This window comes from Lepidochelys olivacea, assembly GCF_965140295.1.
Source record: "Lepidochelys olivacea isolate rLepOli2 genome assembly, chromosome: 15".
Classification (NCBI taxonomy): Eukaryota; Metazoa; Chordata; order Testudines; family Cheloniidae; genus Lepidochelys; species Lepidochelys olivacea.
Window position 1 is genome coordinate 26,957,115 of NC_140425.1, and position 26,038 is coordinate 26,983,152.

Sequence of the window (26,038 nt, forward strand, 5' to 3'; positions counted from 1 at the left end):
GAGAGGCAGTGTGGTCTAGTGGATAGAGCATGGGGTGGGAGCCAGGAATTCCTCAATTCTAATGGCATAGAGAGCTGCATAGTTTTGATAAAGTAACTTTTGCTACATCTACACTGCAGGTGAAAGTGTGACTGTAGTGGGGGTAGGCACACCTGAGCTAGCTTTAATCTAGTTGGCACAGGTAATAGTAGTGAAGATGGGTGGCATGGGCTGGCAACCTGAATGTGTCCAAGTTCCGTGGTGGCTTGTACTCAGGTGGCTAGCCCATGCTTCCACATCTATAATACTATCTGTACTAGCTAGATTAAAGCTGGCACCCTTAACTCTTGGCCTCTGTCTTGCTATATATAAAGTGGGGGATGATAATACTTACCCAGCTTTAGTAAGGCACTTGAAGAACTGGGGAGGCCCTATAAAGTTTTATTCATTCTTTGCAGTGTAAACGCTTGATGTGCATTTGAGGCATCCAGGCCATGGCAGGGCCTGTGTTAGGATGTCTTATTTCCAGTTAACACAATAAGTAGTAATACCATGTGTTTATAACTTCATAGGGTAGCCAGCCGGGAATAACTGCAGCCCGGAGGTAGCCAGTCCTATCGTCCTATAGATGTGGCAGCTGTTCATTCAAATACTGTGTTGATGGCACTCTTCAGTGATGGAATAGTTCTATATTGAATAAGAAAATCTCATCTATGCATTTAGCAACCTGTCGAGCTGCTGTCATATGCATCACAGGAAGTGTGACTTTCTGATTGCATGACAGATCACAGAATTCTCCAGATACAGTGACAAATAGTTGATTTGGGAGAGCAGTATTAAATGTGCCTCGGGCAAGCCAAAATATCTCTAGTGTCAGCTGTTGGCTTATATTCAAGGCGGCCGGTATTTTGTTGTTCTTGGTTTTTGTTCTCCTCCCCCCCCCCCTTAAAATATTTAGTGTTCCAAAATGCAGCAGCTGAGCGGTTTTAATCTTCGCCCTGTCTATACAGCTGTAAATTCTAATGGGTCCCCCAGGCGATACTGTTATTGGTCATTAAAAAGTTTATGGTATTGGAGCAGTAGCAGTCCCCATGTTCTGCAGTAGGCAAGGTCTCTCTTCATTTTACAGACACATCACTGTTCAGTGGAATTCAGCCTGCTGGAACATTAAATCTCCTCTTTTCCCTCCCCCCCCCCCCCCCGCAGGACAGGTGGAAATTTTAGGCTCCCAGGACTTGTACGTGGGCCTAAAAGTATCACGGGAGGAGAAGCTGGCTACTGACGTCGAGGCTTGAAACCTATGCCTAGTCTCACTGAAGTGAAATGGGAATTTCTGCTGGCCTCATTAGGAAGAGGATGCCTAAGACATAGGGTTTATCCTGGTGTCCTTGGCTTAGAATTTCTTTTCCCCATCCACTCCACTTGTGTGCAGTGTGTCAGAAGGCATCTTCCCTCCACCCCACATCAAAGGTGCTGTGTGACTGTCATGCACATTGGAGTGGAAAGGTGCTATGGAGATGTAAATGATGGTCTGACTTTCTTTTCTGGTCCCTGGCTTTCGCTTTGTTTTACTGAGGGTTAGAGACTTCTATTTCTTTACGGCTCAGGGTTTTCTCTAATAGTTCTGTGGCTCTGAATCCTCCCAAATGTTGTGGGAGGTGTTATGATTTGGGTTTTCCCCATATCTAGTTCCTACAGATGACCGCTCTGTATAAAGCAGCATCAATGATCACTGCCCAGGCTTCCCCAATCCACCTTCATAGGCCTGCAAGTTATTGTACTGAAAATCTGCAGTAAAATCTGAGTGAGTTAAAAATCTCCTGTGTGTTACAGCGTTTGTGGCGAGGAAGCAGAAGTGTTTATATATAGTTATGGTTGAGTTCCAGTTTCCATTCTAAAGCTCTCCCCCCCTCTCCCTCCCCTCCCATGTTTTTAAAACAATTCCTCTTTTTGGGAAGAAACTTCCCATTGGTCTGCCTTTTTCTGAGTGTGTGTATGGGGGAGGGTGGAAGGAATGTACTGTACTTAGAGCCTAACTTTCCTTTCACTACTTCTACTGGTATAAACCATGAATAACCCCACTGAAGGGGAGAGGGATAACTCAGTGGTTTGAGCATTGGCCTGCTAAACCCAGGGTTGTGAGTTCAGTCCTTGAGGGGGGCCATTTAGGGATCTGGGGCAAACATTGGGGATTGGTCCTGCTTTGAGTAGGAGGTTGGACTAGATGACCTCCTGAGGTCCCTTCCAACCCTGATATTCTAGGATTGTAAGTCAGTGGAGTTACCAGTCTAAAACTGGTGTAAGGAAGCGGAGAATTGGGCCCTGTATCTTTTGCACTTACATAACTTAAACAGTTGACTGTCTAGAAACTCCAAACTTGGCTCATTTCACAGCCTTCACAGGAAGGAAAAAGAATCTGTGTGTCTGAAGAACATCAGTTTATTGGCTTTAAAGGGAGATGAAGCTGTTACTAAAATGTAGGATTGGGAGTAAGATGACTTGGATTCTATTTCATTTTCTACTACAGACTTCTTGGTGACCTTGGGCAAATCACTTAACCTGTCTACAGCTCAGTTATGGGGGAGAGAGGCAGGGATGGAGGACCTGGTTTACATATGTAATGTAGATGACCATGTTTGTCACAGATTAGAAGCACATTGTAAATCAGCCCCTTGACTTGGCTGTAGCTTGATTGTAGATGGGCCCTCTGAATACCCTGCATGGATGCTTCAAGTCGTTCTTTGTTGGCTTGACTGTAATGTATTGCTTCAATTTTCAGTATCCAATTATTGCAGGCAGATGAATCTTGCAGTCCTAATAATGACCATTATGGGGCCTGTTACCCTACAGAGGGGCAGTGTAGTTATTAGTCACCACTACTGAAGTTGAGCATAGAATATTTACCTCTCTATCTATATTAGAATAGAAACCCCAACAGAACAGTTGACTGAGGAGAAATAAACATTTTTGTCCTTTTAAAAAAAACAAACAAAAAACAACCTGAATAATATAAAACCACTTCAAACATACCTCCTGGATTTACAGTGCACATGGCCTGTTAGTCCTTGTTAACACATACCTTTAAAACTTAATTGTGTCATCTTGCTACAGATTTGAGGGGGAGGGGTTTCTCACAGTAAATCTAACTATTTGTAAATTGTCTCTATACAGCACCTAGCAGAGTAGGGTCCCAGTCTCAGTTGTGGGCTCTGTGCTGCTGTAATCTAACAAGTACAGCACTTTCCAGTAAACCATGTAAATTATTGGCATAGAGATCTCTCCAAACTGCAAATCTGTGAGAGATCCCTGAAATGTACTGCCTGCCTGCATTCTCTATACCGGATACCTTAATGTTTCTGTTTGGGTCTGTTGTTCCCTGGGTAACTTCTTGCTCACACTACTGTGTGGTGTTTGGCAACATCTCAGCAGATAACTGGCACATGCCCTCTGAAATGGAGTAGCACACAGCTTTCCAGGTACAAAGCTGGAGAGATAGGCTGCCCTGCAGCAAAATGTTTATAAACCTATCCAAGCACTTGATGTACTTGACCCTTTTTGCTCTTGGAGAGGTTACAAGCTTTGGGGAAACTCACCTGCCACTTGTGTTTACATCTATGACTGAAAGTAGGGGCTGAACCATGTATCTTGAACCACAAATAGGAATGGTCACTTCTGACGGACACCCAAGTTAACCCCTGGGAGACCACAAATATAAAATAAAGGAGTGTGTGTGTGTGTGTGTGTGTGTGTCACATGCACACACTATAGGGATATATTTATCCCATGGAGATCATATCATGCATCTTTGACTGCCTCATGTGCACTCTGTCCCCTAATCCAGCCCTCCGGGGAATATTTCCTACATAGAATCATAGAATATCAGGGTTGGAAGGGACCCCAGAGGGTCATCTAGTCCAACCCCCTGCTTGAAGCAGGACCAATTCCCAGTTAAATCATCCCAGCCAGGGCTTTGTCAAGCCTGACCTTAAAAACCTCTAAGGAAGGAGATTCTACCACCTCCCTAGGTAACGCATTCCAGTGTTTCACCACCCTCATAGTGAAAAAGTTTTTCCTAATATCCAATCTAAACCTCCCCCACTGCAACTTGAGACCATTACTCCTCGTTCTGTCATCTGCTACCATTGAGAACAGTCTAGAGCCATCCTCTTTGGAACCCCCTTTCAGGTAGTTGAAAGCAGCTATCAAATCCCCCCTCATTCTTCTCTTCTGCAGGCTAAACAATCCCAGTTCCCTCAGCCTCTCCTCATAAGTCATATGTTCCAGTCCCCTAATCATTTTTGTTGCCCTCTGCTGGACGTTTTCCAATTTTTCCACATCCTTCTTGTAGTGTGGGGCCCAAAACTAGACACAGTACTCCAGATGAGGCCTCACCAATGTCTAATAGAGGGGAACGATCACGTCCCTCGATCTGAGGGCAATGCCCCTACTTATACATCCCAAAATGCCATTGGCCTTCTTGGCAACAAGGGCACACTGCTGACTCCTATCCAGCTTCTCATCCACTGTCACCCCTAGGTCCTTTTCCGCAGAACTGTCTAAACCTCTAAGCAGCTTGCGTCAGCTGCCATTTATAAATAACAGCTTGTCAAGACAATTGTTTCCACCATGATTTTACTGCACCAAATTGGACTCCTTTTAAATGTTTCCCCTGTCAGAGACTCAGGCCAGTCCTGTGCTGAGCATAATACCACTGGCAAGGGAGACACCCCTATTTACAACGCTTCTAGCTCTGGTAGGACCTGAGATACTGACTTGAAATTGTCACATTATTCTGCACAGAATTGTTTTTGTGGGTCACTCTTAAGAGTTGTTATAGTTTAATCTGAACCCTGTACAGTGGGACTCCAGGTCACAAAGCACCTGGTCTTACAGGCAGAGGAATACAAAATACAGTCCCAAGGAAAAAAACAATTGCAAAGCTCACTATCCCATTCCTAAAAGCTGTATTTTTGTAATGTACATGGCATATAGAAAATAAAGAGGGATGAAGTAGGGAGGTATACGTTTTAGCAGTACTCATTTGGGATGACCTGAATAACAACATAGTGATTTTTGCCACTGGTTAATGGTGTCCTCATCCCAAATTCATGCTGTTAAAATCTTTGTACTAGACAGGCATGGACAAGATAGTGCTGTTCAATTAGCAATTTACTATCTCTTGGGCAAAATCTTTTTCCTGACACCCAACGGGTGACTATCTTGTACCATGAAGCATAATGATCATAACTCATTATATTATATAAAAAGTCCAGATTGATCATGACATAACTGAGACACTCACTATGACTTTTAAAAGATTACCTATATCTAATAATCATTTTATTCCAGTGAATGTCCCATTCATTTCACTGACCATTTGGAAGATGCCAGCATTCTAGGGATTAATGAGATTTTTCTGGGCTTTTTGTTGGTACATCATTGCTCTAACAACTGGCCATCTTCCCATTCACTAAACTAATTGTGAATGTTCAGAATTAAAGCATGAATGAACAATGCTCAGGGTTGATTACAAACGCATAAAAGTGGGGAGAGGCTGTGAACCTGCACCATTGATGCTAATGGGAGCAAGACTGAGTCCTTAAAGTGGCTATGGTATTGGTCAACTGACCTGTCAAGACCACACCAGGGATAATGCTGCTAAACAAATCTGCAAATATTTGTAGGCATGTTTTAAATGAATTTGCATTGGCCCTATTCATGCGTTAGCTTCCTGTTAACATTTGTGCAATGGAGTGTTACTTGCACAGACGCTCATGGAAAGTAAATTTGAGCTTATGTGACCAGATATTTGCAGAAACGTGCAAAGCACCAAACTATAAAGTGACCTGGTGAGATTAGAGCAATGGGGGATGCAGACAATGAGAGGAGAGTAATTCTGACTCAAGGTGAAGTCCTACATAGTGGCACAGAGGAAATAAACAACAAAGACGTGCAGTGGGGATGAAGGATCAAGCGGCAACATCCATCCCATTAGAGGAAATATACTTTCATCTTGTCTCCTTACTGGTGTCCTGATGGAACTTTACCATATAACTAAGTTCTCCATTTGCTGTAGGGCAGAGCTGGGCCTGGGTGGGGAGGTGTACGCAGGAGCAGTTTGTTTGTTTTAAGTAATCCATGGTCTGAAGCAATTTGAGAATCAATGTTCTAAAGAATTTTCCTATTGAGTATTGAGCCCGCTAAAATATTGGCTTCTCCTCTAAGGTGGCGCAAACATGTCAGGTCACGAGCATGGTATAACTGCCTTTGCAGAAGACTGCAGCCAGAGGGGGGGGAAACTGAAAGCAGCGGAGAAGTAAGTAGGAAAATAAGTGAGAAAACAGAGGTGAACAGGGGCATGTGAGGATGCTTGGGGTGTCCTGGCTCTCCTCCTCTCCCCCCCCCCCTCCCCCGAAAAGTGACAGTGACTGTCAGTGTTTTACTAATGAATTGAATGAGCTTGGTGCTAATAGTTTAAGGGATGACTTCATTGTTAATTCAGCTGGGAGACCCAGATTTGTAAACAGGCCTAGGCCCTGAGCCAGCAAGCGTGAAAGTGTCTACAGTCTCTGGAGAGAAAAGATGCTTTCTTCTCATTGCTGTAACTCATCAGTTTCATGGCAGTGGCATCTCTTCTAATTACAGCCGTTCCCCATTCTTTCTGCCAGGGTGAAGGTTAAGCAGTAATTGCAGTGGCAAGCAGAACGCTGGAATAACTGCCTGCTCTGGAACTAGCATCGGTTGTTGGCTTGGGCTGAGTAAACTTAGCTGCATTGGCTATGTGTGTGTGTCAGTCTCTGCTGACTTAGATGAGATCTGGGGAAGGGGATGGGAAGGAAACAGAACTAAAATGGGCTCTGAAATGATGCATGTGACCAAGATGGGTGTAATTGTAGGGAAAAGCACTTAATTATGATTTCCTCTGAACGTTTTGTGTTCCATAGTATCCATCTTATGACATTAGGTTGCAATAAGAAAAAAACCTAACTGAATAGTAAGATTCTGACAAACCGAGACCAGCCATCATTCAAGCTGCTATTCCATCCTTGCAGGACATTGGATAGAATACTCTGCTGCAATAGTTTGCACTTCTACAAACATCCATTAACTAACCCTCCCAACAGCCCTGGGAGGAGGGTGAAGGTTATTTTGCTAATGGGTGAGCAGAGGGATGGAGACAGTCAGGCCCATACTTTCAAAAGTGGCTTGTTTGGATGCCCCAGTACTTGGGTCCCCAGATTTAGCTTCTTAAGGCCTTTCCCTGTGAAGTGCTGAGCACCCACCATTCCAAAGTGAAGCTTATGAGACCTCTGGACCTGTGAAGAATCAGGCCCTTGGTGTCTAAAATCAGGTACCCCAAACTGGAGGCCACTACTGGAAAAGTCACCTTGTGTGTCTTACACAGTCACACAGTGAGTTAGAGCAAGAGGTGGGAATGGAGTCCTGACTTCCCTTTCTCTGCTCCAACCACTAGACCCCTTCCCTCCCAATGGAGAGAATGTTATTTCCATCGATATAACAATGACCATGGGGAGACTTTGACCCTGATCCTGCAAACAGGTACACACGTGTTGAACTTTAAATACGTGAGAAATCCCATTGAACTCTCTAGCACTACGCAGATGCTTAAAGTTAAGTGTTTACAGGATTGGATATTGCCATTTGCCTAAGTTGCATATTGCCATTTTCTAGCACTCCAGGGATTCTCAGTAATAGGAGCATGTAGATCATGCTCCTAACACGTAGGCTATCCGCTTTCAGCGGTGTATATACCTGCTGTTGTCATCTCCCTCATTCTAATCAATCTCACTCTATAGTGTTTTTCAGAGGAAAAATTGCTACTACCTTGTTTTTAAATGTGCTATAAATAGATAGGTTTTCATAACTAGAGGGCAAGCTCTAGAAGCCAGTAGTTTTTCTGAATTGTTATATAAATGGCCTTTCCCCTTTTTAATCAAATAAGTTTAATGCCAATTAAAACCACAGGTAGTTTCCTGGGAACTAGAGCTGGTTGGAAAAGTTTAATATATAAAACTTTCTGCAAAAATAGTTTAGATTTAATTTTCCAGCTAGCTCTACTAGAGACTCTACTTTCTATTACTATGGATCACCTGTAGGACTGACATGGACAAGCAGTGCAATTCAGTGGATAGAGTATCAGACTGGAGCCAGCAATTCCTGAGTTCTAATCCTGACTCTCTACATGGACTCACTCTGTGAACAAGTCACTGCCTCTTCTTGTACCAAAGGTCTACGTTGCACTTTCGCTGGTAAAACTTTTTTCAGTCAGGGGCATGAAACAACACACCATAGCCAACAAAAGTTTTACCGACAAAGTGCCAGAGTGGACAGTGCTTTATCAACAGGAGATGCTCTCTCGCCAACAAAGCTACCACCCCTCGTTGGGGGTGGTTTTATTTTGTCAGCAGGAGAAGTCTCTCCTGCCGACAAAAAGCAGGTACACTGCGTACCTTACAGTGGTACTTCGTAGCCGCACAGCTGTGCGGCTGTAAGGTGCACAGTGTAGACATACCCTTAGTTTTCCTGTCTGTGAAATGGAGGTAATAATACTGACCTACCCTGTAGCGCCTTTGGGATCAATTCAATGTCAGATCTGTAGTGCCATACTTTAGAATAGAAGTGCTCAATATTTATTTTTATTATACTGGCCCTAAATGAGGGTGCATCTTACTTAGACGCTTTCTTTGGGAAATGAGATCTCAATCTACCTTTTTCTGTTTGGAGTGTTGAAAGGAACATATCTATTTAGGTGGCTATACTATGAATATAAAATACCTAGTTAAGAGCCTCTATGCCACTGGAACACCAACAGACTCCTGACTTCAGTGACACAGCCAGGAAACTCTTGGACTCTCTTGGTACCTCTTTAAAATCCAGTTTTGGAGGTGGGCAGCTTGCTTTCTTCCCTGCTTATCTTCATCATGCACAAATATGTAAATCATCTGTCTCTCTCAGCTCATTCAGTGATACTGCTTCCATGGGCTGGCACCCCATCAGCACTTGCAACAAGTATTGAGTTTCAAATGTACTTTGCTGCACGCACGGTTCCAACATTTATTTTACAGCTGGAAGTGTCCCAGATCTCGTAGCGTTCTCAGTTGTGTTGCAGAACATCCTGATTCCAAGCACACGCTTCCAACAGACTTGTATTTTCTCCGTATTGCTTACTCTGCTTTATATGGCCACCCGATGTCACTGACTACAGCAGCAGTATCGTGTATGGTGACATTTTTCTCCTTCTCTGCAGTCCCTTGGGCCACATCCCTGCAAACAGAGCCATGCAGGATCTCATGGACTTTGGTAGGGCTCCACACAGGTGTGAGAAACCATCTGTGTAGATAAGGGTCCAAGTTCTGCAGAAATTAGGATGCAAGAGACAGAACATCTGCAGGCTCCAGGACCGAAACTGGAGAAATCTCCTAACTTTGAGTGAATCTTACATAGAATTACTATATAGAAGGATGGGAGTAACTGGTCTATTTTAAAAAAAAAAAAAAAAGCCAACCCTATTGTTACTCACAGGGAATATGGGGTGCTCTGCACACATCTGTAGATCTCCTCTTTGCAGCTGTTCAGGTTCACTGATGTTGACATCAAAGAGGTGTTAATTAAGCAAGGGCATTAATGTAGTAGGTTATTATATATTCAGGGAAACTTGCAACATCTTCTAAAGAAGCATATCTTTATGACTGAAAATACACTAAACAAGCCACACAGCAAGGGTCATTTATTTTAAAAGGTTTGATTAACTATCTTTAAGAAACTGTGGAAAGTAGGGCCCTGTCAAAACACAGGCCCTACGTTTTCAAAAATGACTAGTTTGTTTTGGGGAGGCTGATTAGTTGAACACCTGGACCCTCAAAATCAGGCCCCTTTAAGGTATCTCAGGTTGGCACTCCAAATCACTAGTCACTTCTGAAAATACAGGCCGCTGGGTGGATAAAGTAGAAAACAAAGTTCTCCTGGGCAGGGGCACTAACTGCCAGCCCCTTGATTTAGGGCCTCCTTGCTGTTGGCACCCACTCCTGACTCCCCCCATCTGTGGGGTAAGCCTTTATCTCACCTTCTATCTTTGAGGCCTAAAAAACCCAAATCAACCCCTGCGTTGTTAGCCTCCAGCAGTTTCCAGCACAGTGAGGAACGCTGCGATCTCCTACCATTGAATTATTCTTGCTGGGGAATCTTATTAAACCTGAGCAATGAAGCAAAGGTAGTTGGTTTTCCATAGCACTCCCCTAACGTTGTTGATGGCTCTTATAATATTAAGAATAGAGATGGATGATTTGATTGCATCTCTAAGGAAAAGTTAAGCCTTTATTGAGTGCACAATGAATTAATTAAAGCTTGTATTTCCTCCTCCAGACAGAACCTAACAATGATGACTATCTCTCTGAATCGGAGAAAATGGCTATGGATTTAAAAGATCCAAACCGTCCAAGATTTACTCTACAAGAGCTACGGGATGTCTTGCATGAGCGGAATGAACTGAAGTCTAGAGTGTTTTTGTTGCAGGAGGAGCTTTTATATTATAAGAGGTGTGTTGGATCCCACTGTTGGTATTGCTACCTCTGCCTTCTCCATTGTGCTACTCCTGGAGAGGCACAGAATAGAGAGAAAACAGAGGTTGGATCTCAAAACTGAGTGTCTGCTTAGTCTCTAAGAAATGGCAGCGGATTCTTGGCTTCCCTAAGACAAAGTAAAGATGGCTCCAAAATCTGGTTCATATTTGAATTCTCACCAAGTTTTGGGAGGAGTTTGGTTCAGGATCATCCCTAATTTTAATATTCCCCAAAACTTGTGACCTCTCAATAGTGAAAATTTCAAACAAATGCATACTTTTAAAAGGGAGAGAGATTGTTAGCGCCTGTTTAAAAATAAATAAATATTTTAAAAAAAAACAGAAAATGGCCTTTTGAGAGAGATGGAAATATTTGCAATTTTTTTTCTTCATTTTCTTTCCTCCCTTTCTTTTTTTAGTGGCAAAATGGAGGAAAAGAATCTGGGGAACGGAATTGAAAACTCCAACAACCAAAAATCTTAGTTTAATTTTTTTTTTTTTCAAATGAGCAACAAATCACTCCTTTCCATACCTGCAGAACAAGATCTGGCTTGAAATTACAACAAAAAACAACCACACACCCTAACTCTTTTGATCAGCTCTTTGTTTGTTTTTTTTGTGTTTTTGTTTGTGGGTTTTTTTGTTTTTTTTTAAACTTTCATGTAGGGACATATTATTTACTTACACTCATTTAACATTCTCAGCAAAGCTATATAGGGTCTATATGCCCCTGGGACAGGATGCAGAGCATTTCACTTCTAGTCACTAGCTAAAATCTACTCCTCAGCACGTGGCGACTGCCCAAAACGTATTGCCATCTGATGCCTGTTCTGTGGCCCAAGGGCAGCGAGGTGTTGGTCGCAGTTCAGCACCCAGTGGAGAAGTGCCAAAATCATAAAACTATCGTAACCATTGCCATTAGCATGCCAGTGATTCCAGTCTCCTCATAGAGGCCAAAGACTGAATGGGCCCTTAAGACAGAAGAGCTTAGCCTCCCCTTACAGGAGCTCTGCTGATACCATCATTTGAGTATATCAGTAGGGGGAAGACTGTCTTGCTGCTCCCCATGCTCCACCTGTTCTTTGACTAAACCAGGGACTCCTGAGCTGTCAAGCCAGCACTTATGCATCAACATTTTAAAAAAAATAAATAAAAAATCACATAGTCAGTTTTCCTCTCATAAACAGTGGGATCCATTAAACTCAGCCTGTCGCTCTCCAGGGATTGCTGTACACTGCACAGCAATATTCTGTCCTGTTCTGAGTTTAAAAAGCTACTGCAGGTACTTGGGTTACTTGAATGTTGAAGTTTTTTTTTAATGCAGGCAATATTGTAGCCATGTCAATCCCAGGATATTAGAGAGACCAGGTGGGTGAGGTAATATCTTTTACTGTTCCCATTTCTGTTGATGAGTGAGACAGACTTACACAGAAGTCTGACACTTTTAATCACTGCATATAATTAACTCTACAAATCCTCCTCACGTGACCATTCTAGAACTCCTCTTTTAACATGGGTGACTTGAATTTGAAAGAGTATTGTAAATTAAAAGAAACTAAGGGCCTTATCCACTGCTGATGAAAAGATTGCCACTGACTTTAATGGGTTTGAATCGGCCCCTCCACTTCCTTTTAGTTTACAAAGCTTGTTCAGATTCATGAAACTCGGGGTGTGATCCAAACCCACTAAAGTTAGAGGGATCTTTTCATCTGTCATGGATCAGGCCCTTGGTTTCTTTTAATTTACAAAACTCCCTCAAATTTTATTTTAAATTTCTTCAAAATAATGAAAGAACTAAAACTTAACCATATTTTTTTTCTCAGTGAGGAAACAGAAGAAGAAACTAGATCCCCTCAACCTACACCCATAATTAATTCAAAAACCTCAACTCAGCCAGAATCTGGAATCAAACGACTGTAAGTAGCATTCTCTTCCAAAGATCTTGAACTGGGCATGTTTCTTGGGGGAGGGGGTAATTGGGTTGGTTTTAGTTCTGGTTCCCCACCCCCATTAATCTTCATTTAGTGATATCACATGCACATGTGTTTGGAAATAATCCTATAAAAATCAGTATTATAAAAACACATTTTATAGGTTTTATTAAACAAAACAGAACATAGTGCTGATTTAATTCTCAGTGACTTCCTATCTCTGACAGGTTCCCTTCACACACTTAATAGAGAGAGGAATAAGTGTTCTGTGCACTTCTATTTATGGTACAGATAAACTGAGCTCCTATGGTTTGTGAAATTCTAATATTCCCTTCTTGAGTACTGTTCATAATACTCAGCTTGAGTAGAATAGCATATGTTGCTATGGATTGTAACAGCGTATGAGTTAACAAGCTGTCAGCCACAGAAATTCCTGCTCTTATTTGGAACCATCTTGTCAGCCTATTCAGGCTCTGAGGATGTTCATGTCTGCATATGAATGTGTACTGCTGGTCTCTCACCATGGGCTGTGGTCCTATTTCAAGCCTGATCCTGCATTCCTTGGGCACCCCAAATTGCATCTGAGCACAATGTAAGATCTGGGTGCGCTAGGAATGTAAAATTGGGCACTTTTCCACGTATATGCTTGCTTACATTTAGATAGTAAACTCCTTGGGGCAGAGACAGCAGACTCAGCAACAGGAACATGTCAGCAAGCTTCCTCCCCTAGGTCTTACACCTGAGAGCTGTAGAATGTGTTTGTTACAAAAGAAACAAAATCTCAAGCACTTAACAGCTGGGTCTGGAGTTCAGTCTCCTTCCCTTCCCACGGCTAAGTAGCTCTGTTTATAGATTCCTACATCCTGAGAATCTGAGCCTTCAGGCTCAAGCCTTGCCATTTCCCTGTATGCACCTACCTGTATACAGAACACTTGCATTAGGTCTAAGCATAGAGTTAACTCTTTGCTCCTCTGTACCCTGTATCTATTATTTTTCTGACCTGTAAAGCTCCATGCCCCCTATAGTGGGGTGTAAGTAATAATACTGTGCGGACAGGATTAGAAAACCAAATTATAGAATCACTTCATTTTTCAGTTTATCTATTGTCAGCTCACTCCCTCACCTTTTTATTCCAAATACTAGCTTTTGAACCCACTAAGAGGTTTTCATGTTTTGTGAATAGTGTAACTATTTTAACAATACATAAACTATTTGGATATGCCACTTTTGTATTTAATTGCAAAACTCTCCCATCCTGTCCCTATATGCCTATAACCTTCAGCTCCATATAAAAATGGTGCCTGCACTTACATAGTGCCCCCCACTGGATGATCTTGGGGGCTGATCCGAACTCCAGTAAAGGTACCTGGAGTGTTTCCATTGACTCCAGTAGGCTTTGGCTCATGCTATTTAGGGTATGTCTACACTACGAAATTAGGTCGAATTTATAGAAGTCGGTTTTTTAGAAATCCGGTTTTATATATTCGAGTGTGTGTGTCCCCACAGAAAATGCTCTAAGTGCATTAACTCGGCGGAGCGCTTCCACAGTACCGAGGCAAGCGTCGACTTCCGGAGTGTTGCACTGTGGGTAGCTATCCCACAGTTCCTGCAGTCTCCGCTGCCCATTGGAATTCTGGGTTGAGATCCCAATGCCTGATGGGGCTAAAACATTGTCGCGGGTGGTTCTGGGTACATATCGTCAGGCCCCCGTTCCCTCAATCATTTCGCGCCTTTTTTCCTGAGTTACCTGTGCAGACGCCATACCACGGCAAGCATGGAGCCAGCTCAGGTAACCGTCACCCTATGTCTCCTGGGTGCTGGCAGACGCGGTACGGCTTTGCTGCACAGTAGCAGCAACCCATTGCCTTCTGGCAGCAGACGGTGCAATACGATTGGTAGTCGTCCTCGTCGTGTCCGAGGTGCTCCTGGCCACGTCGGCTGGGAGCGCCTGGGCAGACATGGGCGCAGGGACTAAATTTGGAGTGACTTGACCAGGTCATTCTCTTTAGTCCTGCAGTCCTATTGAACCGTCTTATGGTGAGCGGGCAGGCGATACGGACTGCTAGCAGTCGTACTGTACCATCTTCTGCCAGGCAGGCAAGAGATGAGGATTGCTAGCAGTCGTATTGTACCATCTTATGCCAGGCAGGCAAGAGATGAAGATGGCTAGCAGTCGTACTGTACCATCTTCTGCCGAGCAGCCATGAGATGTGGATGGCATGCAGTCCTTCTGCACCGTCTGCTGCCAGCCAAAGATGTAAAAGATAGATGGAGTGGGTCAGAACAAGAAATAGACCAGATTTGTTTTGTACTCATTTGCCTCCTCCCCTGTCTAGATCACACTGCACTCACTCACAGAGAAGGTGCAGCGAGGTAAATCTAGCCATGTATCAATCAGAGGCCAGGCTAACCTCCTTGTTCCAATAACAACGATAACTTAGGTGCACCATTTCTTATTGGAACCCTCCGTGCAGTCCTGCCTGAAATACTCCTTGATGTACAGGCACACCCTTTGTTGATTTTAGCTCCCTGAAGCCAACCCTGTAAGCCGTGTCGTCAGTCGCCCCTCCCTCCGTCAGAGCAACGGCAGACAATCGTTCCGCGCCTTTTTTCTGTGCGGACGCCATACCAAGGCAAGCATGGAGGCCGCTCAGCTCACTTTGGCAATTAGGAGCACATTAACCACCACACGCATTATCCAGCAGTATATGCAGCACCAGAACATGGCAACGCGATACCGGGCGAGGAGGCGACGTCAGCGCGGTCCCGTGAGTGATCAGGACATGGACACAGATTTCTCTGAAAGCATGGGCCCTGACAATGCATGCATCATGGTGCTAATGGGGCAGGTTCATGCTGTGGAACGCCGATTCTGGGCTCGGGAAACAAGCACAGACTGGTGGGACCGCATAGTGTTGCAGGTCTGGGACGATTCCCAGTGGCTGCGAAACTTTCGCATGCGTAGGGGCACTTTCATGGAACTTTGTGACTTGCTTTCCCCTGCCCTGAAGCGCATGAATACCAAGATGAGAGCAGCCCTCACAGTTGAGAAGCAAGTGGCGATAGCCCTGTGGAAGCTTGCAACGCCAGACAGCTACCGGTCAGTTGGGAATCAATTTGGAGTGGGCAAATCTACTGTGGGGGCTGCTGTGATGCAAGTAGCTCACGCAATCAAAGATCTGCTGATATCAAGGGTAGTGACCCTGGGAAATGTGCAGGTCATAGTGGACGGCTTTGCTGCAATGGGATTCCCTAACTGTGGTGGGGCTATAGACGGAACCCATATCCCTATCTTGGCACCGGAGCACCAAGCCGCCAAGTACATAAACCGCAAGGGGTACTTTTCGATAGTGCTGCAAGCTCTGGTGGATCACAAGGGACGTTTCACCAACATCAACATGGGATGGCCGGGAAAGGTGCATGATGCTCGCATCTTCAGGAACTCTGGTCTGTTTCAAAAGCTGCAGGAAGGGACTTTATTCCTAGACCAGAAAATAACTGTTGGGGATGTTGAAATGCCTATATGTATCCTTGGGGACCCAGCCTACCCCTTAATGCCATGGCTCATGAAGCCGTACACAGGCAGCCTGGACAGTAGTCAGGAGCTGTTCAACTACAGGCTGAGCAAGTGCAGAATGGTGGTAGAATGTGCATTTGGACGTTTAAAGGCGCGCTGGCGCAGTTTACTGACTCGCTTAGACCTCAGCGAAACCAATATTCCCACTGTTATTACTGCTTGCTGTGTGCTCCACAATATCTGTGAGAGTAAGGGGGAGACGTTTATGGTGGGGTGGGAGGTTGAGGCAAATCGCCTAGCTGCTGGTTACGCGCAGCCAGACACCAGGGCGGTTAGAAGAGCACAGGAGGGCGCGGTACGCATCAGAGAAGCTTTGAAAACCAGTTTCATGACTGGCCAGGCTACGGTGTGAAAGTTCTGTTTGTTTCTCCTTGATGAAACCCCCCCGCCCCTTGATTCACTCTACTTCCCTGTAAGCTAACCACCCTCCCCTCCTCCCTTTAATCATTGCTTGCAGAGGCAATAAAGTCATTGCTGCTTCACAGACATGCATTCGTTATTCATTCATCACACAAATAGGGAGATGACTACCAAGGTAGCCCAGGAGGGGTGGTGGAGGAGGGAAGGAAAATGCCACACAGCACTTTAAGCACAGCACTTTAAAAGTTTACAACTTTAAAATTTATTGAATGACCGCCTTCTTTTTTTTGGGCAATCTTCTGTGGTGGAGTGGCTGGTTGGCCGGAGGCCCCCCCCCCCCCACGTTCTTGGGCGTCTGGCTGTGGAGGCTATGGAACTTGGGGAGGAGGGCGGTTGGTTACAGAGGGGCAGCAGTGGCAGTCTGTGCTCCAGCTGCCTTTGCTGCAGCTCAACCATACACTGGAGCATACTGGTTTGGTCCTGCAGCAGCCTCAGCATTGAATCCTGCCTCCTCTCATCACGCTGCCACCACATTTGAGCTTCAGCCCTCTCTTCAGCCCGCCACTTACTCTCTTCAGCCCTCCACCTCTCCTCCCGGTCATTTTGTGGTTTCCTGCACTCTGACATTATTTGCCTCCACGCATTCGTCTGTGCTCTGTCAGTGTGGGAGGACAGCATGAGCTCGGAGAACATTTCATCGCGAGTGCGTTTTTTTTTTTTTTTTTCTTTCTAAGCTTCACTAGCCTCTGGGAAGGAGAAGATCCTGTGATCATTGAAACACATGCAGCTGGTGGAGAAAAAAAGGGACAGCGGTATTTAAAAAGACACATTTTATAAAACAGTCGCTACACTCTTTCAGGGTAAACCTTGCTGTTAACATTACATACATAGCACATGTGCTTTCGTTACAAGGTCGCATTTTGCCTCCTCCCACCGCGTGACTACCCCCTCAACCTTTCCCCCTCCCTGTGGCTAACAGCGGGGAACATTTCTGTTTAGCCACAGGCAAACAGCCCAGCAGGAATGGGCTCCTCTGAGTGTCCCCTGAAGAAAAGCACTCTATTTCAACCAGGTGACCATGAATTATATCTCACTCTCCTAAGGATAACACAGAGATAAAGAACGGATTTAGGTTGAATGCCAGCAAACATACACTGCAATGCTTTGTTCTACAGTGATTCCCGAGTACGTGTTTCTGGCCTGGAGTGGTAAAGTGTCCTACCATGAAGGACGAAATAAGGCTGCCCTCCCCAGAAACCTTTTGCAAAGGCTTTAGGACTACATCTAGGAGAACCGCAAATGCCAGGGCAAAGTAATCCTTTCACATGCTTGCTTTTAAACCATGTATAGCATTTTAAAAGGTACACTCACCAGAGGTCCCTTCTCCGCCTGCTGGGTCCAGGAGGCAGCCTTGGGTGGGTTCGGGGGGTACTGGCTCCAGGTCTAGGGTGAGAAACAGTTCCTGGCTGTCAGGAAAACCGGTTTCTCCGCTTGCTTGCTGTGAGCTATCTACAACCTCCTCCTCCTCATCATCTTCTTTGTCCCCAAAACCTACTTCCGTATTGCCTCCATCTCCATTGAAGGAGTCAAACAACACGGCTGGGGTAGTGGTGGCTGAACCCCCTAAAATGGCATGCAGCTCACCATAGAAGCGGCATGTTTGGGGCTCTGACCCAGAGCGGCTGTTCGCCTCTCTGGTTTTCTGGTAGGCTTGCCTCAGCTCCTTCAGTTTCACGTGACACTGCTTCGGGTCCCTGTTATGGCCTCTGTCCTTCATGCCCTGGGAGATTTTCACAAAGGTTTTGGCATTTCGAAAACTGGAACGGAGTTCTGATAGCACGGATTCCTCTTCCCCATACAGCGATCAGATCCCGTACCTCCCGTTCGGTCCATGCTGGAGCTCTTTTGCGATTCTGGGACTCCATCATGGTCACCTGTGCTGATGAGCTCTGCATGGTCACCTGCAACTTGCCACGCTGGCCAAACAGGAAATGAGATTCAAAAGTTCGGGGTTCTTTTCCTGTCTACCTGGCCAGTGCATCTGAGTTGAGAGTGCTGTCCAGAGCAGTCAGAATGGAGCACTCTGGGATAGCTCCCGGAGGCCAATACCATCGAATTGTGTCCACAGTACCCCAAATTCGAGCCGGCAACGTCGATTTAAGCGCTAATCCACTTGTCAGGGGTGGAGTAAGGAAATCGATTTTAAGAGCCCTTTAAGTCGAAATAAAGGGCTTCATTGTGTGGACGGGTGCAGGTTTAAATCGATTTAACGCTGCTAAGTTCGACCTAAAGTCCTAGTGTAGACCAGGGCTAAGTGCGTAAGAATGGGTCAGACTTGTTACTTTGACGCTTTATTTTGTATTTGAAAATTATACTTTGAGTTTGGCATTTGGATTACTTTTCCTCATGATTATGGTTCTGATGCCCTACTTTTATAACACTTATGAGAAGAGCATGTCCTGTTTGAACTATGGGTTTATCTTGTATGTTCATCTCCATCATAGATGTTCTGTTCCTGTACTACTGTTTAGTCCTTCACTTTATTTAGCTTGATTCCCCATTTGTGGGGAATGGCCCCATAACCAATACAATGGTGACTGGAACTTATGGGTTGGGTTTATTTTGAGCAAAGGCAGAACAAAATTGTAAACTGACCACATTTTGTTGCAATGCTAACTGGATGTTATTTGCTTCTGGCGCTCTCTGGTTCTAATATACATAGGCAGCATAGGGAGTCATGGCAGGAGAGCATGGATATTTGGAGTGGCTGTCTCGCTGGGTTCTTCCTTTATGATTTTTCTGGAGTGCTCTGGAACATATGTTGGGCAGCTGGCCACTTAATCAAGTGGAAAACTTCTAGACAAATATTCAGATTTTTTTTAATCATCTTGCCCTTTAATTTATCACCCATATCTAAATATTAGTAAAAGTTAAACCCATTGTTTTGACTTGTTCCCTTGTTTCAAAAACTCCTTTCACATTTTAATAAATTCACATACTGTCATCTTGAGCATAGAGCTCTCCTGCCTATTCTTGCCAGGATATGGAACTGTATACCAAACCTGCTATCCATGGGAACTGGCTTTCTTGTCAACTGGCACTCGCATCATGTGTGTGTGTTGTTTGTTTTTGTTTTTTTTGTTTTCCCGCCCCTGCCTCTTGCAGGGGTAGGTGGGGGGAAATGGGATCCTTTTTTTATTTGTATTTTGGTTAAATTGGGGAGAATTCTTTCCTTATCGTAATTTAACCAAGACAACAATGGTACTTTTTTGCAGCCTCCCTAGACATAACCCATCTGTCCTCATGATCTCTCTCATGGCACCAGCAGTCCTCCGTGGCTGGGGCACTGTCTGCAGTCCCGAGTTGGGGGGCACTCCAGGACTTCAGCAGTCCCCATATAGGCCAAGGTTTCGTGGGGGGGGGGAGAATATGTGATTGCCTGAAATGAAAGGAAACCGAATGGCTGGGAAAGAAAAAGGCCCCCATTTCAGTGTCTTCTCCTGCAGCTGCCACTTTACAGCCCCCACCCCCCAAGTACCAGAAGGAGATGTAACACAGCCCAGGTAGCCAGCTGCTTCTTGGCCAGGTGAGAGTTAGGGATACAGTTTATCCCTTGAGCTGACAGATCTCTCCTGCTCCAGGCAGACTTTTAGCACCCTGAGACTATAGCCATTTAATTACCAAAATAGTAAATAAATCCCATTATCCCCATTTTACAGATGGGGAAGCGGAGGCAAAAAGAAGATGCAGCCAAAGTAATAGACCAAAATACCACAGCTTTACCCTAGTGATGATGCAGGGCTGGGAGATGCAACTGTGGCTGAGGGAGCCTTAGTCAGATTTAGGATCTGATCCTGCAAGGTGCTGAGTCTCTCCTGTGCTCCAGGTCTCCTTGCCAGTGGAAGTTTTGGGCACTAGAACTGCTCAGCACCTTCTAAGATCAGGCCCCAAGTCACTTGCTTAAAACTATAGAGGGACACTGTAACTACAATATTCTAGTGTAAGCTCTCCAAACTTGCAGTAGCACTGGGATAAGATCTAATAGATTAAAAATGCTACCTTAGTATCCTTTGGAACAGAGCCAGGATTAGAACTCTGACATTCTTAGCTGTCACTCCTGTTTTCAGACTGTCTCTCCCTCTCTCAACAAAGCTTAACTACAAACATACAGATTTATTGCCATTCTCTTAGGAACAGCTGTATGTCCGCCTCTTTAAAACACACCTTTCCCTTCACTGTGTATACAGTATTATAAGGACACCAGGCATAGTCTCTGCCATCTTGGATTTGCTCATACAACTGGTGAGTTGCTGCATTTGCAAACAGCTAAGGGAAATAGAAGTTCTGAAATCTCTATATATAATTTTTCCTCCCTGGAATTACAGCTTGATTTTTAGATTCTCTACAAATTTAAAGGGGCACTGATCTCCTGAGATCACCTTGATTTACTAGTAAGTGTGTGTCTACTCCTCTATGGCCAAATGTGAGGAGAGAATATCTGTCGTCAGCTAAAAGGGGATACTTGTGCGGAAAAAGCACCAGCACTGGAATTAAACATGCTGGCTCTATTTTGTTTGTATGCTGTACTGCAAAGACTTTTTTTCTTTCCTTTGAGTACCACACTTGTTTGTTCAGTATAGTGCCTGAAGTAGTCTTACATCTTGATCTGATATCTGAGCTCTGCAGCTAACTGAGTGGGCCATGGCGTGTAAAACTAGAAGTCTGAGCTATGATGAATAATATAACAATGTTTGTTTTGTTTGAATCCAAGAATAGCAGCTACAGCAGCTGTGTTAGGAAGGCTTCCAAGCTGCATTAGGTCACAAGTGAAATGACTCTGGTGATCTCAACTTTATCCTTAACTGACATTAGTCCACAGCACAAAAATAAATTGGCCACAATTGACAGTATCTGCAGAGGAGAATCCTTAGAACAGCAGAGGGTGTTGCAGGTATGGATGAAGATGCTTTCATACTAGCCAAAGTGCTCTCATGTTCAGGTTTTTTGAGCACCAGAGCGTTACCTCCAAGTTGCATGAATTGTATGATGCGCAGTAAAAGGGCTGAACGCTTACAAAGAAACTACGTCACAGCAAGTCAGCTAAAAGAATGTTTCTTGTAGCATAGTTGCAAGGCTTTGAAACCAGTATTCTAGCTGCCTGTGGTTAGCATTTCTGCAGGTGTATTGATGCAGAACCTCTCAGAAGAGAGACATGGGCCCCTTTTAACCAAGTAGAATGCAATGGGGTTTGTTTGTTTGTTTTTAACTTGACAGTATCAGTTTTGTCACTTGCAATACCCTTAAAACTGTAAAATGGATCATTTCTAACCCTATTTCCTATGCAGATAATCCATGGGAAAGCAGTAGCTGTTGATAGAACACTGTTCGTATTTCTTAACATCCACCTTCATCCCTCACTTCACCATTATGTCTGTGCCTGTTTCTTTTACAAACCTGTAACTGGAAAACCAATGTGTTCTCATGCTCTGCATTGCTAGAGATTATAATCCCTTGGTGAAGTTACACCAAGGCTGTGTGCTGCATCACTGTAGAAATTTGAGCTCTCCGTTATCAATATTTTTAAGATGGTATAACAACCAGATCTTAATTACTAATTTCTCTAACCCAGAAGTGCCAGTGAGCAGCTGTCTTGGGTGATGCACATTTTTCTCTCTAACTAATCCCATGTGTGATAATTCAAAGTAACCCTATGTATCTTTTATGGAATGTCTTATTTATTACTCCAGTCTTATCTCTGTGCCTGTACTTTTCTGACCAGGATCTTTACAGCCATAATGCCCATGGTAGCAGCTGGATTGATTCCAGATGATCCCACATTGCAGCCAATAAGAAGACTTGTGTCCCTTGTAGGAATTTTTTTTTAAATGTTTTGTACGTGGGTTTTTTTTGGTTTTGTGGGGTTTTTTTGGGGGGGGGTGTTCTTTTTTGGTTTGGTTGGTTTTTTTTGCATGACCCTCATGTATTTTTAATATAAACTGCTGGCTGCATTCTTATTGGCTGACTATAGGATCACAAACTCAAAAGCTGCCAATCAGAATGATCAATCAGTACATATTCATTTCAATATCTGAATGCTCAGTTTTGAATATTCTGTTCCATCACTTTGTCTTAGTTACCATGCTAAACCAATTTGTCCATTAACCATTAAGAAATTAATTCAATAAGAACATTTTAACCATTTGTTAATTTTGCTTACTAAACCTGTTTGTTTTAGATCTACCATGACAAGTGCTTTTTAAAAACTGTAATTTTATTGACCTGCTACAAATTAATTCTACAGAATATAACAGCTGATATCTGTGCTAACTCCTAGTGTTTACTTATAGGTTGTTATTTACATGTCTGAGTATATGTTCATTGTGGGTTTTGGTCTTCTATTGTGTGCTCCACACTATCCAGATTATTTGTACTTAAAACAAGTTCTACAACTATGTTCTTGGCTATGTCAAAAGAGGGCATTGATTACTGCTAATGCAAGCTCTTGTTGAATTTTGATTTGATCTTATGGTGGTCATGTGAAGTGACCATTCTACTGCAGGCTGCAAAACCGTTTTCATTCTAAATTCCTTCCCTTCCCACACAGAAACTTGTAATCTTTTGAAACATCCAACTTTTAGACTGAGAATTTCCATGCTTTCTTGGCCCAACAATGACACTCCAAGTTTACCAAAATTTCTTCAGCTGGATTTAGAATAAGTAGTTTATATATAAAATATCCATTTTCCTACATCATAATTTGAGAGTAACTCAAATGGCTAAACTTTAACCCTTGAAACTTAGCATGTAAATGCAGCTGTCGTCACTGAAGAGTGTGCTTTACTAAACTTGAAAAACATTAGTTATGAACATTTGAAAATGCAGGAACAAATATGCACAGGGGAAAGCCCTAGTTAGCAGTGCACTTATGCCAGGAGGACTTGGAATCTGGCCTTTTTAAAAAAAAAAAAAAAAAAAATCCAACCAACCAAAACCAGATGCTGCATAATGAATTTACAAGCTCTGAGGTGAAGGTGGCAGGTAGTGCTGACATATATACTTCCTTAAAACAAACTGAAAATTAAATGCAAGACACTGCAATGTTAAGGCTGCAGACTTTAAATCAAAAAGTTAGGAAATGCAAACATTTGGGTCCTACCAGCAATGTTAACTTGCTTGAACTGCACTCATGTAGTAGTATCTATCCTGTACTTAAAAGTAGCTTAATGTAGTACTCTTGCATTATTATTTGTATTGCAGTAGAATCTAAGGACTCGACTCCTAGACCAGGACCACATTGTGCTAGGTACTATACAAACAGAACAAAAAGTCCTAAAAAAAAAGAGCACCATAAAAGCAGAAGGATATGCATTGTGGTTAATGCTAAGATGGTACCTTAACTTTTGCATTTCCCAACAAACATTAATTATATTTTAACATTGCCCGAACCCTTTTTTGCATTTTGTTTAATATATGGTTCACTATAAGAATAACATTATTTTGCTTAAGCTGATAACTTCTCTACCATACAAACAAGAAAAATTAATAATTATTTTTATGTAGTATCAGCTTTGCATTTAATTGCGGATCACAGGCTTATTAAAATAGCTTATCAGTTCATACACACCATTAAGCACCCACACACTGTGTGGGTACATGATATGTACATTTAATGTGTTAATTAAGGCTCTGATCCTGCAAACACTTATCTACGTGTTTAGGTGTGTGCTGGAACTGGGCCTAAGGTATTAAAAGTATACACTTTAACATTTCTTTAAATTTTTAGTGACTTATTGTACTTATTTCCCTCTTCTTCCCCCCCCCTAATTTTTCTGTTTTAAAAGCATATTGTAGTCTTTTCATGCCAAAAAGACACACTGCCAATTTCTTTTGTTTATGGCATGAAACTAATCCTTTTGTTTCTTTGGGTTTTTTGTTTTTGTTTTAAATAACCACTACACCCAAACTAAGACTGCATGTGTGTAGAGGTCACAGCATTTAAAGCTTCTTTTGAAGCTTCAGTAACAAAGCAGCTGGAGATGGCAGTGACTTCATCTTGAATAACGTTTGCATCTGCAAAATGAAGGCAGCGAAGCCTGATAGAGCATTTGTCAGACAGTTTTTTGCTCTTTAAGTTTTGTTGCACCGTGTATCATGTCCGTTATCTCACGTGTCTCCAACCACTGGATCCTAATTTGTCTGTCTTTCTTTCTGGAAGGTTTAGTTTCTTCTCTCGTGATAAAAAACGCATGCAGACGACCCAGAAAAACGTTCACTTCCAGGATACTTTTGGCGAATGGGCAGATTCAAACAAAGATGACTCCTACACTGAACAAGGCCAAGAGGCTCTTCAGCATCTGTGATTAACACTCCAAGCCGCGTTGCTTACCACAGTAGATCTGAACATTCTAGTAACAAGAAGCTTCCGTAACCAAATCTGGCAGCTCATCGTTTTTTATTTGCCTGGCACACGTTGCCTGTTTCAGACGTACTTTTTCCAAAGGGATTCCTCAATGTTTACTTGGTGACTGCTCTCTGAAAACAGAATCCAGGCTCTGTAGTAAGGGTTATTTATACTCTGGGGGTATCAAAGCTTCTAGGTTGTGTGCTGAATAACAAGTCTGTCTGACTCTTGCATTTAACTACAGTAACACACGCTTCTTTAAACCAAAAAAACCCTGTGCCATTAGAAGTTTATTTGCATTGAACTACATCTATTAGTAAAGACCCTGATACCATGTTTATGTTAACTGGGGGGAGGGAAGGGGAATTTTTCTTAGTTTTGTTAATGACACTTTCAAAAATAGAGAGGTTGCAGTGTATACACTATTTCCAGGGCAGGTCCTACCACAGCTGTATCCTGTCAAACTCACAGGTTGCAGAGAAACTACTTGGAATGTCAATTGATAACAGTACAGAAACTGGAGCAGCTGTGAGGAACTGTGATTGTATATCCCCCCTTGTTGTTTATAGTGCCTAAAGCATGTAGATACTGATGTACAAGGTGAGTGTGCCTTGCCTTTTGCTCTGAGTTATGCAGTATTAGCAGCAAATGAATTGCTCACACAAAGGAATTCTAAACACTCTGCATTTTGTTTTCTTCTTTGTACCGTGCCCTTTTTCCCTCCACCCTCTCTCTCTCTGTAGTAGCAGACCTCTGCCGTACAGGAAATAGATCACTTTCCCCCAAAAGGCTTCAAAAAAAGCCCCAGGCAGCACTTTTACAAGTACTTATTCCCTAGCTGAAAACCATTTTAACACACCTATAGTGGAGGTTTTAAGTCAGATGTTACCGCCTTTGTTCTAGGTAGAAACAATCCCAACCCCCATCTCTCCTCCGCACCGCCCCAAAATTCTGTTGGGACCATAGGGATGATAGACTCTAAAACCTCAATCATGCAGGCTATTCCCTAAGCTAACACACATTATACTGCAGGGGTGCTCTGTATGGACCCAGGGAGAGAACTGTTCTGTTACAATGGAGTTCAAGCCATTCTATGGGCTCAGCTGTACTAGCAAAAGAGTCATGCTACCGCACAGTTCTGCCAGAGGTGAGACACAGCTGCATATATTTGCCTATAGGCTTGTCTGCCCTAGAGTAACATTCTTTTATTT

At 43.4% G+C, this 26,038-nt stretch overlaps 1 protein-coding gene across 2 annotated transcripts in view; it reads left to right on the plus strand.

The window, feature by feature from the left end:
* Window positions 1-25,507, plus strand: part of RILPL1 (Rab interacting lysosomal protein like 1) — a 40,228-nt gene extending 14,721 nt beyond the window's left edge. The window contains exons 5-7 of one of the 2 annotated variants that reach the window (XM_084649514.1): window positions 10,363-10,535; window positions 12,382-12,474; window positions 22,206-22,326. In XM_084649514.1, coding sequence (XP_084505640.1) covers window positions 10,363-10,535; window positions 12,382-12,474; window positions 22,206-22,311 — 372 coding nt within the window. In that variant the 3' untranslated portion in view covers window positions 22,312-22,326. Of the gene's footprint in view, window positions 1-10,362; window positions 10,536-12,381; window positions 12,475-22,205; window positions 22,327-24,641 lie in introns of those variants that run through there. The other variant, XM_084649513.1, reaches the window with a different exon arrangement.
* Window positions 25,508-26,038: the final 531 nt, after the last annotated feature.